Raw genomic sequence first — 16,651 nt, forward strand, 5'->3', positions numbered from 1 at the left:
GTCCGAACAAACTTTGGAAATGGGAAAGGCATATGCTTTTTCAATTTTGTTTTCAGTAAAAATGCATAGTTTTTATTTTCACCATTATTCAAGTTAGGTTTCAGATTATTACTTTTGTTTTACATTTCAAGTTTCAATCAACAAATCACAGTTTTGACATTGTGTTATACATGTATTCATAGAAACTAACTGGAGACATTAATTTAGACGGTTTTAAAACTGTTAATCGTTTTTGAAGTTGCTTGATGAGGTATTTTTTGTGTGAAATAAAGAAAAAATTTAAATAATGAAATTTTAGGCAGTTGCTTCCAGAGGGTAGTCCGAGTATCACCCGTTATCCACAGAGCCAAATCCTGTATAACGTCTGACATCTCCTGACATGCAAATTTATGCAAGCCGTGCGCCAGCCAATCCGATTTGATTTTACTAAATCGTGACGTCATTTTACTCCTAAATCAGGACTAAATGGTTTGATTGGTCAATTCCAATTCAATGTTTCGTAATATATTACAACAGCCAGGCGCAATATCGCGTAACATGACACAGAGCGCGTGACACATTTTTTGGTAGCCATTGTCTATGACGCGCAACAGGTGAATGACCGAAGACCCGATATAGAAAGCGCTCACTGATTGGTCAAAATCCTGGAGGTCAAGAGGTGGGGTCTTGCCTAATTAATCAGCAAATCTGTTCACGCGTAATAGACCATGGCGAATTGCATAGACTACCAGAGGGTGCCAAGAGGAGACAAAAAACTTGCGTAGAACCAAATATTTAGATTTTCCATTTCAGTTGGTTTATTGCTAAAACAAGGCTCCACAACTAATCTGCACTTATCGGTAAGTGCCTGCGTGATGAACAAGTACTACATGATTAGGTCTGACATTCTTTATTATTCAGCAATTTACAATTTGTTCATTGGACACAAGCATGATTGCCTATAAAACAAACAAAATATCCATAAACATGTTTATTGCAGTCAATGAAGTTAGGACATTAAACGTAATATACAACATTTGCAAACATCGAAAAACAAAACTACCAAATTATTGTGAAATCCCTCACTTGACTGTAAGTGAATAATAGTCTCAAGCATCCTGTGAAATAATATCACCTGGTGTGCTGTCATATGCAAGAAAAGTGGAATTTTTGTATCAATTTCTTGTTGATACAAAAGTCAGGTTTTTTCCAACGATGGTTGACTGAAAAACACTTACCTGGGTACTTTTTACAAATACAACCCCCAATTTACCAAATTTAGGTAGTCAACATTTTGTTTGCAATCGTTAACACATCCATGAACGGGTGCAAGCCAACTAGTCTGGTTCCCTGACCTGACAATTCCCTGATGTCTATAATTTGCTCTGTTTTGTCTGAAGTAGGGTCAGAGAACCATTCAAGTTCAGCATTTTATTTCCAGTTTTATTTTTCCAGCATCTATGAACACAAAACTTCAAATAGGTAAATATAACAATGTTTGCTATAAAATACTAACCACCAAATCCATCCAATTTTGAAAATTACAGCAAAAGCAAAACTACATTCTTATAAGAGTACATTCTTATGAAATATATCTCTGGGAACAATGCATAATTTCATTACCCTGTGAAGGTATCAATATGCATCCTCCAGAACACAGCAATTCAAACAGCAATTCTTTTTACTTTCAAAATCAAAACACAAATATATCTCTCCCTTTTGTAAAAAGAAAGGTAATTTCAGTGTGAAGGTGGGAAAGGTAACTTTCATCAAAATGTACATACTTGAAATGAGGAATGTTTTCATTTCCAGTTTATATCAGTCCAATTTTTAAAATAAATAAAATGTAGGCCTTTTAGGCAATTTCTCTATTCCAGCTGCATAAAGTTAATTTTCTCCTTTAAGTTAAAATTCTGCCAAGTGAATTTTTAGTTGAATATGTTAAGTAGTACTCATGACAACAATTGTGACCATGAAAGCTTTTCGGGTTCCATTTGACCGATTTTGGCTTTTATGATTGCAAACTAAAATCACTGTAATTGCCAATCAAAAAGGCACTTGCATAATTATACAAAATTTGCAAATATTTACAAATATCTTACAGACAATTATAATCAAAATTCATGATTTTCATCAATTACACAAACGAAAATATTTCCTGATTTTTTTTTCACGCAAAATGATTTATGAAAATAGAAATATTACACTTCCAAGCTTATATGATTTTTTTTTAAACTACATGCATTTGTTAAATTAAATGAACTACTATGAATACGTGAACACATTTTATCATATTTATGTTTCTGCATCATGATATATAAATTTATGTGACCTTGTCAAATATGCATGCTATTGTGCATTGAATGCGCAAATGTTAAAGAAATAAATGCTTTAAAAGTTTAAAATGTGACTGAATCCACAGGTAGATCGAGTGCAGAGGGGTTGCAACTACCCCCCCCCCCCCCCACCCCCTAACAGGCAAATAGAAAATGTAACCTTGGAATTGGCAATTGGAGGCAAAGGTGGCCTAGCCCTACCCCCCCCCCCCCCCCCCATCCCCCTGCACACGACATTCTTGATTCTTCAATGGATTGCACTGTTTGAGATGCATCAATAGTTGTCCGATTCACTTGATTTCATTATGGTGACAATAATGTTATAAAAAATTTTACACAGGAAAACTGGTCAGTGGGTCATATTCCTGAAATCTTCCACTCTCTTGGAGTGGGGGTAAGGAGCTCATCAGCCATTTTTTTTTATGGCTTCATCAACGATTCCCAACCACCAACAGGTGACCCACCTGACAGGTGACACTTGGTATGACAGTACTGTGATAGAATCAGTGCTGTGGAGCCCAGCCACCATTTCTTTACATTAGACTGGATGCCCCATTTGTGTTTTATGTAAGGAGAATGCAGCACTACCTGTGCCGCAAAAGGTTAGGCAGATTCACGCAGCTGAAAGTCCACGGAATTAAATGTCAAGAAACACATTTGCCCTCCCAGAAACCTGTACATATCCACTCCTTGGATAGGAAAGACATCAATTGTGACAACTTGTCCTGCCTAAGGACACCACTGTGAATCCCTGCCAAGCTAGGTTCATGCCAACATTTTAAAGAATGTGCCGTGGTAAATCAATGGACTCAGGTGCACCCACATTTTTCACTTTCAATTTAGAACATTTCATTCAGACAATCCCTAAAGTATGGAGACAATTCAAGGTATTTTCTGATGGGGACCATGCAAGGCACGTCAATCTGGTACACTATATCTGTAACTATAAATGTATCATATACATGAACATGTACACACATTTTACATCTACATTGTGAAATTTCAAAACTACTAAATATTTCCAAATTAGTTATAGAAATCCCTCTGCAGTCACAGAAAAATCCTGTGCGAAATCTTGTACGGTCTTTGTGAGCCATGGCATTCAAATATATGTCATTATGCCAGAACATTCATAAATGTATGTGTGCTCACCCCTCAGACAGTAGATCATGCCAAGGAGAGCTCTCCCATTGGCTGTTCATTCCCACTGGACCATTACCACTTTTGGAGTAGGGGCGAAGTTTGTCAATGCTAGCTTAGTTGATGTGTCCATTTTCCTTGCCACCAATAGTGACAAGTGGAAACCAACCAACCTATACATGTATACACACACAGAAAGGCTCTGAAACACCACTTGTAAAAATCTCAAGTGAAAGGGGTAAATTTAGAAGAGGGAAAATGACAAATTCTATTAAGGAATTGAACTGGAGGATTGTATGGTGCTTTAGAAGCTGCACAGCCCCGCCCATCTTGCCAATCCCTTCCCCTAAAGAATAAGGCCAGAAGCATTAACCTTCTTCAAGTGAACACCTTTCCTCAAAATAGTTATTTTAACCACAAAATTATACTCAAACAGATCTAAACCTTCCAGAACTTTTTGTTATTTTGCAAGTCTTAGGCCATGTCAGAAAACAGGCATTGTGTCTATGGCTATTCCATGTAGTTCACCAATGGCAAAAACCACTTACATAGCAACAAAATCCCTGAGTTGGATTGCCTTTTGACCTTAAAAAAATTGGTTGACTTTTGTAGCAAACCTATGCTTGTTTGATTTTTTTGAAAACTATTTTGAAATGCTATAATTATGTGATCTATGAAAATACCTTCGCAGGACACTGATTGAAATGAAGGCCTTTTCTAAATTAAGTCAAGAGCAGGTCATATGCCAAACTTACATATAGTATTCAAATTCAAATTTAAAATAAATCTTACCCATTCAGTGGTGTGATGCTTCAAATACCGCAGGCGTGACTGGTAGCTGCAGAAATGGGAACATTATTCATAAAATCATGTAGATAAATTCATGATTGTGACAACTGGTATTTTCAAAGTTGATTTGGGTTTATACACCAACTCTCCCTCAGACAAATGGTTTGGAATGTTCTTCTAAGTACCAACAAACAAATTTGGGGAAGGTTTAAGGATTTTATATGAAAACAAATACAATCAGGTGAGTGATTTCATTAAAAACGATTCTCATCAAGCGAATCTTTCCATTTTTTTTATAGTAATCTGCGGTATTTTCTACAAGAGAAAATTAAAACTGCCTTGCATTGTGCGATGTGAATCAAGGGTTATCGCTCAATAAAAATCTTTGAATTTTAAAATTAGATGCAAAGAATGATGGCATATTTTGTTGGACAAATCCTTTTTCAATATATTTTTGTTAATATTAATTTAGTACTTTTACACAAGGATTTCAGGTCCTGAAGTTTTCAAAAACAAAAATTGCAATAGTTTTTGCTTTGCTCCCCCTCCGTGAATAATAAGTTCACTTCTTAAATCCAGATTGAAAATTACCAACCAACTGATGTTGCCAACAACAAATATCAGTCACCATGCTTTGAATGTTTTCAATAAGTTTAGTACTCCAAGATACAGACACCATAGACTTATCTCATGGTACGCCATCTTGGAAATCAAAGTGAGGCATTTTAAGCACATAAACATGGCATCGCAAATAGTGTGTTCAAAATGCAATGAGGCATGACATACCTAGAATGGGGATCAATTTCGGGGGAATTTGAGCTATCTATCCATTTGAAAGATTCTGTCAATTTACTGTAACTTTATGAGAGTCACTCATTCATCGCACACACCATTTACGCCGCCATGTTTGTTTGCGTTAAATGCTTTGTTTTGATTTCCAAGATGGTATACCACGAGATAGGTCCATGGTTTCTGTATCTTGGAGTACTAAACCTATTGAAAATTCATTAAAAGCATGGTGAGTGATTTTTGCTGTTTACAACATCGGTTGGTTGGTAATTTTCAAGTTGGATTTAAGACCATTTGAGGTACAAATAAATATAAAAATTACCACAAATGTTGCATTTGTTTTACCTGAACATGAACTGGCAGTGGGCACCCAGCCCAGCTAAGACATGCCACCATGCATGGAGTTGCAGCCCGGCGCCCAGCGGGGCAGGGACCACTGAACGGATATGCCTGCAAACGATGGACAAAAAAAAAAAAAAAAGCTCTGGGGTCATTCTGATCCTTTTAATGGATAACTGCATTCTGAAGGAATAAGTGCTTCCCTTGTCCCCCCCCCCCCCCCCCCCTTCCCAACAATCAGACAGATTCTTGGCTGTCATGTGCCAGGTAACCACAAGTGCGGATCCAGAACACAATTTTTTTTGGGGGGGGCCAAAGAGTGGGTCCCCAAAATTTTGGATTCTAGATGCTCTGTGGTGCGATCTGAGGCAATTTCTGACCACTTTAACCAAATTTTTTTTGAGGAAAAGATGGTGGTGTACGCAAAAAAAACAAAATTGGTTTCGTTTTTTTTGGGGGGGGGGGGCCATGGCCCCCGTTCCCCCCCGATCCGCACTTGGGCACCCATGCAAAAGCCACTCATGCAAAAGACACTTCACATCAGATGCTGCACGTAGTGTGCACGTAGTGTGTCCCACACACAGAGCCCTCATAAGTACATGTACTACTGAAGAAGTGCCATGTACGGACCTTATGCGTTAAGGCGGAGTCAAAGGGCAATGGTTTTGTATTGCATGGATTAGCATGAGTAAACCTTTTATGCATTCATTGTTACTAGATTAAAATAACAAAGAACACCCTCTGAGACCCCTGCAACACATAAGATTTATTGTTCATTCATGGATTCCATACCCAAGGTCATCTCTCCTGCAACACTGACACATTCCTCTTTTTGTCGTGTCGCACTTTACTTTTTTCTGCATGCAATCCCCTAGTAAGCATGCTGCCATGCTTCATTGATCCATACTGGATCCCAAGTACTACCTATAGGTTTTGATTATATGACATCAAAGTACCACGTGACCATCCGGTTTCCTGATGATCGGCCACTATTGCAGTAGCCAAGTGTTTGGTAAGCAGCAAAGTTGTGCATTTTAAACTAGACAGTAGGGCTTATTTTCATGCAAAATAACCGTAAATTCTTTATCAAATGGCATAATGGTCACTATAATGTGTTGTGTATGGTTGTCATAATGGTGTCTGAAGGTTCGATAGTCCAAATTCACAAAATTCCCATAAGAGGGGGTTCGTTAGTCCGAAAATGAAATAGGGTTCGTTAATCCAAACATTTGATGCAATAGTCCGAAGGTTCATTAATCCGAAGGTTCATTAGTTCGAAGGTTCATTAGTCCGAAGGTTCATAAGTTCGAATTTAGAATAAGGTCAATTAGTAAGAATTTCTAATTTTGAGTGTTTCATTTTAATTTAATAGTGGCATTTTCAACCCTCTGAATAATAGGCTCTTGTTTTGGTTTGCTGATGTGCGCAAACATATCTGCCCTGGGAGTATGGTTGTTCCTAAACACACATGGGTTCTAAACAGGAGGTGGAACCAGTCTACCCTGCAAAAACTGAATATCCCAATAATCTGAGATCTGCAAAGCAGTTATTCTATATCTAAACATTGGCCAAATTTCACGTTGATATCGCATTGAAAAGTGAAGTAGTCACCTTTTGTATTGCTAAATAAAAATTGCAATTTAATGACAAAATCTATATTTGGGGGTGAAACTCGAAAAATAGCATGGACAGTACATTTTTAAACCATTTGTTTAAAAAAAAAAAATTCTGCTCAAATATTCTGTTGGTTCCACATACCTGAGGTGCGTACAAAGCCCATTGTCAAGCAGCCACAACACACCCCCACAGAAAAACAGAAGCACGGACAGGAAGAACAGTACTGGGGAGCAATCCATCTTTCTGTCCGGGTGAAAACAAATGCAAAACACAGGGGAAAAAGGAAAAATATTGGATTAACTTTCATGCATGCAATATTTTGAACATGCATCAGGACTGTTGAGTGGGTACTTGCCAGTGTTGTAGTTACAGTCCATCGTAGGTCAACCACAAGTCATCCAATATCAAGTAAAGTCACAAGTTATTTGAATGAACTGTCACTAAATCATTTCTTTGTAGACACTTTTGGTACGCAGAAGAATATTGTTACATATCCGTATACGTACAATGTATTACTACGGCTGATAGGTGTTTACAAGTAGTGGTGTGCATTTATGGGTAGTATGGGAACCGGGTACCCTATTGAAGTAAAACATGGGTACCCGGTACTGGGTACCCAGTACCGGGTACCCATAGAAGAAACCCATCCCCAAAATGCAAATCCTGGAAGTAGGCTGAAGGGCTTTATAGGTTTATGGTGTAAACTGCAACTTTCGCGAGTGTCATCTGTTACACAATAAAATGTACATAAAACAGGCATGCAACTGGGAATTTAGAAACAAACAAGGAAACTCCAAATCACACAAGACTTTGTACAGTATTTTTCAATTTGTAATGACATTCATGAGAAGTAAAAAACGCGGAAATCAGCAGATCCGAGGAAAAGTTGCATGCCTGATAAAAGCAGAATTTGTTTTGATTTTCAATGTTGCCTGGTTTTTATTTTGAAAATTCCCACAAATGGCATTCAAAACCTTTCCTTTTCATTGTCTGAGAAGTAACTAAGTAAGTTGTAAAGTTGGTTACGGGTACCCGATCCCATAATCTGGAACCGGTTCCTGACATCAGCGGTCGGGTACTCGGGTACCCGGTTCCGATGCACAAAGCACATGTGAGGTCGTGTTCAAATATACGTATTGCTGCTGAGGAAAACAAGTCACCATTTTATGTCACAACAATGCTCAAATTTCTCTTTACGCCATGAAAAATTCACTCTTAAGAGATTCCAATTGCAATCTGACATGTCTGGTACATCATAAAATCAAAAATGAGAGATTGATACAATTATTAAATACGAAGAAATTTTGAGCGAAAAATACGGAAATTCATACAAACCGATTCCGTGCCATCGGCTTTCACACCTAGTTCCCACATCACTTTCTTGTATCACAGTTAATGCACAAAGTGGTGGTGTCACACGTAAAATTGTTGGGATACATGATACGGGTGCAAATTCACATCTGATGAAACTCTCTACAGGGTGAGTCAAAAAAGGAAACCCAAAAGGCAGGACAAATATTTGAATGAAGTTTTGCATGTAGCACTATCAAAATCTAGGATATGAAAGCCCAGCCATTAAGCTTTCTTTTAGTACAAGAATCATTCAAATCACTCATGTACTTTTCAAGCTATGGGATTTTAAACACAACCACCGTTTTAAAGTTCCGTCTTCTTATTTCTTCTTTCTGTCTTCTTAAGTTCTTTTCTTATTGTTCATTTTAAAGTTCTGTCCACGGATCCAAAAAAAAGGTAAGTGTGAACGAAATCAATTCACATAGGGATGTGTGTGAACTGTTTTCGTTTTGCTGAAGGAACACACAACTTTATTTTTGGATCCGTGGACAGAACTTTAAAACGGTGGTTGTGTTTAAAATCCCATAACTTGAAAAGTACATGAGTGATTTGAATGATTCTTGTACTAAAAGAAAGTTTATTAACAGGGCTTTCATATCCTAGATTTGAAAGTTCTACATGCAGAACTTTATTAAGAAAAAGGTCCTGCCATTTGGGTCTCCTTTTTTTTGACTCGCTCTGTATTGTTCAGCCCCTGCTACTTGTGAAAAGACCTGTGATGGACTGGACTACAATTAACACTGGTACATGTGCATACTGGTTGAAGGTACTAATAAGAGAACAGATTATCACAACAAATGCAATACAGCAGACTTTTTTTTGGCAGTGGATTAACAAACGAGTCAGGCACAAGTAAATCCCAACTTACAATTGACAAATTGCAGAGTTTAAAACAGGGGTGGGCTCAAGTTGAACATTGTAACAAATTCAGACTTACAAGGTTAAACCTAGATCCAGCCTGAATTTCACTCACCCCTGCTCTTGAAAACTGTGGTGTGAAAGCAAGTAATGGGTTTAGGTTTATTTGTTGCGGGTTGAATTAAATTAACTTGGGAGGGAGGATCTGGAATGAGGTAAAGAAACTTTATAATGAAAGTTCAATTATTTGTCTATAAAATGACTTACAGGTAGAAGAAACAGTATGCGCCTCTTCCAAAAGCTGCCGTTACCAGAAACATGAAGGCTATCTGTATAACAAAAACACAGCACAACTGTATTGCCACATCCTGATAAATACAAAGAACTGCACAAAAGGTCGGGTGTTTTCTGCTAACTGCTGAGCTTTAATTTTCTGCCGTTGTTTGAACATTTTTGCTAATCATAATACACTACTATGAAATTGGCCAATAGGCTAATAGATTTGCAATTGCAATACTTTAAATCTTACAGCCCTGATAAAGCTCATACATGCGTAGCACCTGCCACAACCACCTTGCTGAGAAGTCGCCTTCCCTTAATTGTTCATGCACTGCGGAGACCTGAGGTGCCTCTTGCTGTCTTCCTGAACCCACACAACCAACCATCAGAGCCCTTCCGACAGGGAGGAGGCCTGCGTCGCACCTACCTCTCACAGATCATAGACGACCTTAACGACATGCCTCAAACACAATCAGGCTGTTCGTGGTGCCTAGGATTGGGCTGGATGGCTGAGACGAATCTCAAGCATTGGAAAAACCATTAGTCATAACGTCTGGAGTCGAGTATGACTAGTACTCGTCGGTAGCGTCAACTAGTAGTACAGCCCTTGATAATACATAAAACCACAGACAATTCACATTCCTGTCTCTCTGCTGTACATAGCAATATATGCACAGCTACTGATAACCAGAGATGTGCAGACCAACCTCAATAGGACTGGTCCTGAAGAGTTGACTACAGCAGTCAAACTATCATTGACTAGCGTGTGTTTCATGGCGGCCTCAGCCACGCATTGGCAATGGTACCCAGACTGCACGGTCCTCCATTAGTGATCTAATCTCAGCGGTCCCATCTGCCCCAGTGTCCCCACACAGCGTGTTGATAAGGGTAACAGGGGGACGTCCTCTCCTGCAGCGACCGTGTCTTGGCTCCCAGAGCACCAGCTGACTAACTGCTAGCTCCTTGTGTCTCACACAGTGGCCAGTGAGCCTCATTTGTCTGCTGGCAGCTTGTTAGAATTTTTTTGGAGCCAGCTGTAGAGCACAGCGTTGGTAATGTGCTCTTTCCAGCAGTGTTGTAGTCGAGATCTGAAAGCTTGAGACCGAGACCGAGACCTGAGGACCGAGACCAAGACCAAGACGGAGACCTCAGGGTCCAAATTTGAAACCGAGACCGAGACCGAGACCTGATGGGCGAGACCGAGACCAAGACCTTGTGAGTGCTTGGGCAGTTTTTGCAGTCTGAAGAGTAATAGGCAGGGTGGTTTAGGGCGGTTTAAGGGCTAATAGGGCAAGGGTTAATTACCATTGCAGCAATACAAGAAACTAATCAAACAATTCTGGATATATAATGAGACAAACATTTGGACTGGTTCCCCGTCCCATAGGCTTGACAAATTGCCTGGGGCGTGTTTTCGTGACCGTGACCAGAAACATGTTTCGGCTTTGGTCATTGGTTGAGCATTTTCGTGACTTCGGTTGGCTGGAGTGATGTCACTGTTGCGACCAAAACCGAACCAAGGCCAAAGGTCTGTTACGGAGTGCATCTCAAGATGGTGGACAGGTAAATACACGACATTTAACAAAACAGTGTTGGGAAAAATAAGCCTGTAATGCTTATTTTTAATACGTACATCGTAAGTCTGTACATTTTAAGTGGCCTGTAATAAAATGTCTATACAACATACAAGCCATCCCAGTTAAACCCACCGCCATGTTTGTTTACAACTTTTGGACACTGTTTTTGGTGCATCGTTTTTGTGCGCATGTGTAAACATGTTTCTGGTTATCAATTTGACGTCACAAACATGTTCTGGTCACAGTCGAGAAAACATGCCCCTGGTTTGTCATCCATACCCAGAATGAACTGCAATAAATACAATGTATAGTAAAGTTATTTTGCCAAAGTTCCTACCTGATGGAAGATGGGATTGATGACTAGGATGTAGATAGCAGTAACAGCAGAGGAGTATAGGATCAGGAACAACACCAGGGCATAGCTCTGACTGCTGGGCTTGGAATTATTCTCAAAGCTGGCCAATAAAAAGAGACAAACTCCACTTTATGACAAAATAAAATGGCAAACCTAAACAAAGCACAAATTGGTATAACCCAGTTCTCACCATCCCCACCACCACCATCTTTCAAATTCCGTCAGATATCGGAAGCCTTTGCTGGATTTCACATTGCAAAGCCCATGACCTTCGCATAGCCCATTGTTTCACTTCAAATAAAATGTGCGCCATATCTTATTTCATATAGACTACAGATATAACCTCACTGAATGTTACTTCATATAACTCTGGATTTTACTTCAACAGATCGCTGCAACAGCCATCTTTGTTTGACACGGCTCGTGCCGAAGTTCACCTTTACATAGCTTTATTTCTTCTCGATTCGGAATTTATGAAATTTAAACTGGATAAAACAGTTACAGACGTTTTTTTCACTGCTTTGCTTTTTTTGTTTGTTTTGCTCCTTTTATGAAAGTGACTGGTGTACTTACAATAAATACACAAGGACACATGTACCCCATATCATTGGTAATTCATCCAAAAGCTGAAAAGGAAAAAACGGAATTTGGAATATTTCATAAACAATTATCGCCAATGTCTACTTGTTCATAATGACCCTTAACGTAACCTTTTAAGTCACGGCAGACTGAGAATAATAACCAACTTTTGTCCAAGATGAAAATGTTCCATTATGTCATGACGATTGAGGATATAGGACAATTGAGGATATACAACAGCCGATCACACGTACACGTGTTTATGCCCACTTGCAAAAATTTTCCCAAGTCAAAAGACCAAGTGCACACACTGATGATATTTTCGCTAAAATCTTTAAAACAATTAGTCCAATGCAAAACGCGGCTGTTAAGTGTGCATCCACATTGTACAGAGTGTCCTCAGCACAGGAGCTGAAGGATTGTAACATAATCAAGAATACCAAGACTAGACCTAAGGCCAAAAAAAAAAAGTCTCCGGTTTCTGGTATGCGCGCGCGTCGCCGTAGCCATGTGCGTCGGCAAAATGAAAAAAAAAAATTTTCAATGAAAGATGATGTCTCCAAACCGCCAAACTCGCTGGTTTGACTGGAATCCTGCTGCTGCACAATTTTAACGTGTTTTTAGATTGGGTTATGGTCGAGAATAAGCTTTATGTGGCCTCTCTGGACTCCCATATATTTGCACTAAGTTTAGTCGGACACCATTTTGCAGTCATCAGCCGACATTTGAGGCAAAAAAATCAGGTAAAAAAAAAAAAAAGCCGCGTCGCCGCACCACTTTTTGGACAGCTCCATACCAGAAACCGGAGACTTTTTTTTTTTGGCCTAATGGAATAATTTTTCTTTTTAAATCCATTCAAATTACCCTTACCTGTGATTCATAGAGCAGCGACATGTGAAACAACAAAGAACCCAGACCAACAGCTGCAAATAAAAAAACAGAAGATTTATGGATTTTTTTACTTTTTTATTAGGACGTGGTGGGGAATGCTGCTTAAATATCAACAATTTTTTGGTGTTAAAGAACTTGGGAATTTTTTATTTTTTGGGGGGGGGGGTGTTCACGGGGAGGGGAATTTATACAGGAGACCACACAGAATTTTGTGCAATAATTTTATTAAATAATTATAGCTGCTGTATTTATAAAAGTTTGCTCTGAGAATTGGTGAAGTAATGAGGAAATTCTAGCTCAAGAAAGAAATTCTAAAAATTGCTTAAAAGGCAAAAAAAGTTTTGTTGGTTACCCAACAGACCCTACATTGTATTTTTATTTTTACCACCCGGCCCTAAAAATGTATCAGCAAGGTTGAAAACCAAAAAATCATAAAAACGCATTCATACCATCAATTCTGTCTTACCCATTAGGGTTTTCAACAACTTAAAAACATTTTCTCCCTTTTTTGACTTTAGTTGATTTACAATTGATAAATTCAGTACGAAACCTCCATTTTTCCAGACACGATTAGCATGTTTTCTTTTGCGGTCGTGAAAGCGAAATTTGTGGCATGCATGCAGTTGTGGTGGACCAGTTCCCCAAATTTCTGATTCCTTATCCAGTTCGCGCCGCGATTATTTTGACAAGAACGGAATGAGGCGCGGGACTAATTTTCACTCGACTTCAAGCCAGGTGGGTTGAAGCCATCACCCTCGGGCAGCACACTCATATTTCCGGCCTCACTCCCTGTGTGTTTATCTGTTATCTGTTCTGAATACCGCAAAACCTTTGAGTGTATACACGTCATCCGGCACGAACTGGTTAAAAACATGTCCCTGTCTAAATTAAACAACATTTTTATTTCAAACTCACAGATAAAGGCCAAGCATGCCATGTAGTTACGCCACTCCATGTGGACCCATTTAGGTGCAGTCAGCTTGGTGTACACCAAATCCAGGACTGGAATGAATACAAGCACCAAGCTACTCACCGTGTTCCCTGCAAAGTACGGGGGAAAGGAGACAGTCTGGAATATTACCTCAAAACCAGATGGAAATTCACTAGCATGTTTATTACTCCTGTTAGAACTCATCCAACTAGCTGTGGATTGAAAAATTCATTTGAAGGTACAGTCCATCATTTGCAGCTATCCAAAAAGTAACTGGCGTATTATTGTTGAAAAGCATACTTGGTTTAAAGATAGTAAAGGGACTAAACTCCCTGTGAAATTATTCTTTCTGGCAAGCTGTCATTTTGAAGAAATCAATGAAAGAAGGCCTTTCCAACGATGCGTCTAAAGACGCATCGTTGGAAATTTCCGTTAGTAGTTCGTTTTTTTATTCGGCAAAACGCGCGGAAGCATTGACACGGCGCTCACGCGGTTGCTATAATTCGTAGTTGCTATAATCGCGTAGGTGCAATCGGCTCAGTGAGAACGTGTCTCGGACGCTGAATTCAGGCCTTATTCAAAACGTGACTCAGCAACTTTTGATTTGAAATCGAGATCCTAGAATGTTGTTTTCCTCAAAATATACAGCTGAAGCTGAGCTGAAACATCATCAGGTTAGTTGTTCAGCACCCTTCTTTAGATTTTGAGCACTTTTGTTGCTTCAAACAAACATAACACACAAATTACAAATGATGGACACAACCTTAAATTATTCATTAAGTCAATACCAATAGCATAAGACCTGCATCTCCAAATCAACCAGGCTTTCCTAGGCATACAACCCTCCAACCTCAATTTTCCAAAATCAACTGTGGAATTTTTTTTTAGTGGATTATGCAAAGAAAAGACAGGGAGCACCTATGGTCCAAAAGGACTAGGAGAGTGATACGAGATCAAGCTTGTTGATGAAGCTCTTGAAAGACTGTAGTTTGTAGGATGATGGGAAGCACGATTGTGGTAGAGAGTTCCACAATTTGGATGTGCGGACAATAAAGAATGAAAGTGGAATACAGCGCGAGGCCTAGGAATTCAGACTGTGAATGGGTGAGCATTAGTGGCAGAACCCATATAACGAGTATGTGTGTGTGAGAGTTTCATGTAGGCATGGATATTTCAGTTCCTGTGAACAGTGGCCAAAGTAGTAACGGTAAGAGACTGAAAGGGAAGCACCACAGCGTTAGTGAGCCAGGGCAGGCCTGCCAACTCTCACGCATTGAGCGTCAGACTCACGCATTTCAGGTTATTCTCACGCTCTCACGGGATTTCTCACCCTAAAAAAAAAATCAAAACGATGTTTAAATGATGAAGTGGTCAGAAATTGCCTCAGATCGCATCACAGAACGTCTAGAATCCAAATTTTTTCGGCCCTTCGGCGGGCCCCTAACCCCACGCCGTTAGCGCTTTGCGCTCCCATTAGTTCTGTTCAAGCTCAATTGCCAAATTCTCACTCGCAGCTCTTAAGTAGGGGAGAAGGGCGGATACCAGACTTTGCCATAGGTCTGGGGGTAGTACAGGGCCAATGGGGAGAGGGGCAGGTACCAGACTTTATCCCTCCCCCTTTCCCCCACCCTCTGGCCACGCCCCCACCCCCTTATCCCTCCCAATAATCTCCCTCTCCCAATGATCTCCTTCCCAAATATCTCTCTCAATATCTCAGTCTCGAAATAAGGCCAGGCCCTCTATATTTATATTTTTCATTTTTGATCTTGTGTTAAATACGACTCGTACAAGTCTACTCCAACCCTGACTTGCAAAATATGAAGTGACTCAGGGTGACCATAGAGCTAGGACCCAGCTCTATGAGGTGACACACTTTTGCAGTTGGCGTAAACATCTATTGAAATTCAATGGACCGTGATGAATTGCTTTTGTTAGTTGGGGCAGCCAGGATATGACTCATCGCAACGTCAGAAGCAAACAATGGTTGCTATTTTTAGTTCCTATATAAGCCAGATACCCTCACAGCGGATGGCCAGTCGGATTTATAAGGCGGAGTTCAGTGGTATCTAATCATATCCAGACTCGACAGCACTGTACAACTGTATAGCTTCATTTCCGAATATGAGCAGCTAAACTACCAACAGACCAACTTTCAAAGGTAATTATAATACGCTTATAACGTGTATTTTTTATACATCAGGTGTCCAATATGTCAGGGTGATTTGTGTGTAAAAGGCGAAAACCATAGGCGTCTTTACTTGTCAGCGGCCCCGAACACGTTGTAGTTGCGTCTTTTGCAATTTAGCATGCCAGATGCGAGTAAGGATGATTAGGCCCCAAGTTATTATTACTGTATGTTTGTGTGTAAAAAAATTTACTTATTAAGGCCTATTTCTCTTTTTTTTCAGATGAACTGTCCATCTAGTGTTGTAGATGTTACATACGGGCAAGATTTCGTCACATTGGCAAACAGCATGGTCAACACGGTGGGTGAATGGATCGTGGTCAAAATAGGAGATTTGACTCAGCAGTTAAAGAATGCAAAAACCTTTTGATATATGACAAACCAAAAAGCTATTTAAATGAGCTAATTTGAATGACAACGAAAAAGCCACTCGGAGTGGCTTTTTACTGTATATATTAAGATGCCAGAAAAGCTATTTAAATGAGCTAATTTGAATAACAACGAAAAAGCCACTCGGAGTGGCTTTTTACTGTATATATTAAGATGTCATAAAAGCTATTTAAATGAGTTAATTTGAATGACTAAGAAAAAGCCACTCGGAGTGGCTTTTTACTGTATATATTAAGATGTATGAAAAGCTATTTAAATGAGCTA

The 16,651-nt window shown here is 39.4% G+C and overlaps 1 protein-coding gene and 1 long non-coding RNA gene across 2 annotated transcripts in view; one reads left to right on the forward strand and one right to left on the reverse strand.

Annotated features, from left to right (window-relative positions):
* Nucleotides 1-2,540: 2,540 nt before the first annotated feature.
* Nucleotides 2,541-16,651, reverse strand: part of LOC119723782 (alkaline ceramidase 3-like) — a 32,299-nt gene continuing 18,188 nt past the window's right edge. The window contains exons 3-11 of the mRNA XM_038194642.1: nucleotides 13,797-13,922; nucleotides 12,861-12,913; nucleotides 11,985-12,037; nucleotides 11,394-11,511; nucleotides 9,468-9,529; nucleotides 7,131-7,232; nucleotides 5,379-5,483; nucleotides 4,248-4,293; nucleotides 2,541-3,628 (exon numbers count right to left, since the gene is read on the reverse strand). Of these exons, the coding sequence (XP_038050570.1) occupies nucleotides 3,572-3,628; nucleotides 4,248-4,293; nucleotides 5,379-5,483; nucleotides 7,131-7,232; nucleotides 9,468-9,529; nucleotides 11,394-11,511; nucleotides 11,985-12,037; nucleotides 12,861-12,913; nucleotides 13,797-13,922 (722 nt within the window). The 3' untranslated portion in view covers nucleotides 2,541-3,571. The remainder of the gene's footprint in view (nucleotides 3,629-4,247; nucleotides 4,294-5,378; nucleotides 5,484-7,130; nucleotides 7,233-9,467; nucleotides 9,530-11,393; nucleotides 11,512-11,984; nucleotides 12,038-12,860; nucleotides 12,914-13,796; nucleotides 13,923-16,651) is intronic.
* On the forward strand, nucleotides 15,676-16,410 carry LOC119723783. The gene is made up of 2 exons (XR_005270576.1): nucleotides 15,676-15,970; nucleotides 16,221-16,410. It is a non-coding gene; the product is annotated as an uncharacterized LOC119723783 (long non-coding RNA).

This window comes from Patiria miniata, unplaced genomic scaffold, assembly GCF_015706575.1.
Source record: "Patiria miniata isolate m_02_andy unplaced genomic scaffold, ASM1570657v1 HiC_scaffold_17, whole genome shotgun sequence".
Lineage (NCBI taxonomy): Eukaryota > Metazoa > Echinodermata > Asteroidea > Valvatida > Asterinidae > Patiria > Patiria miniata.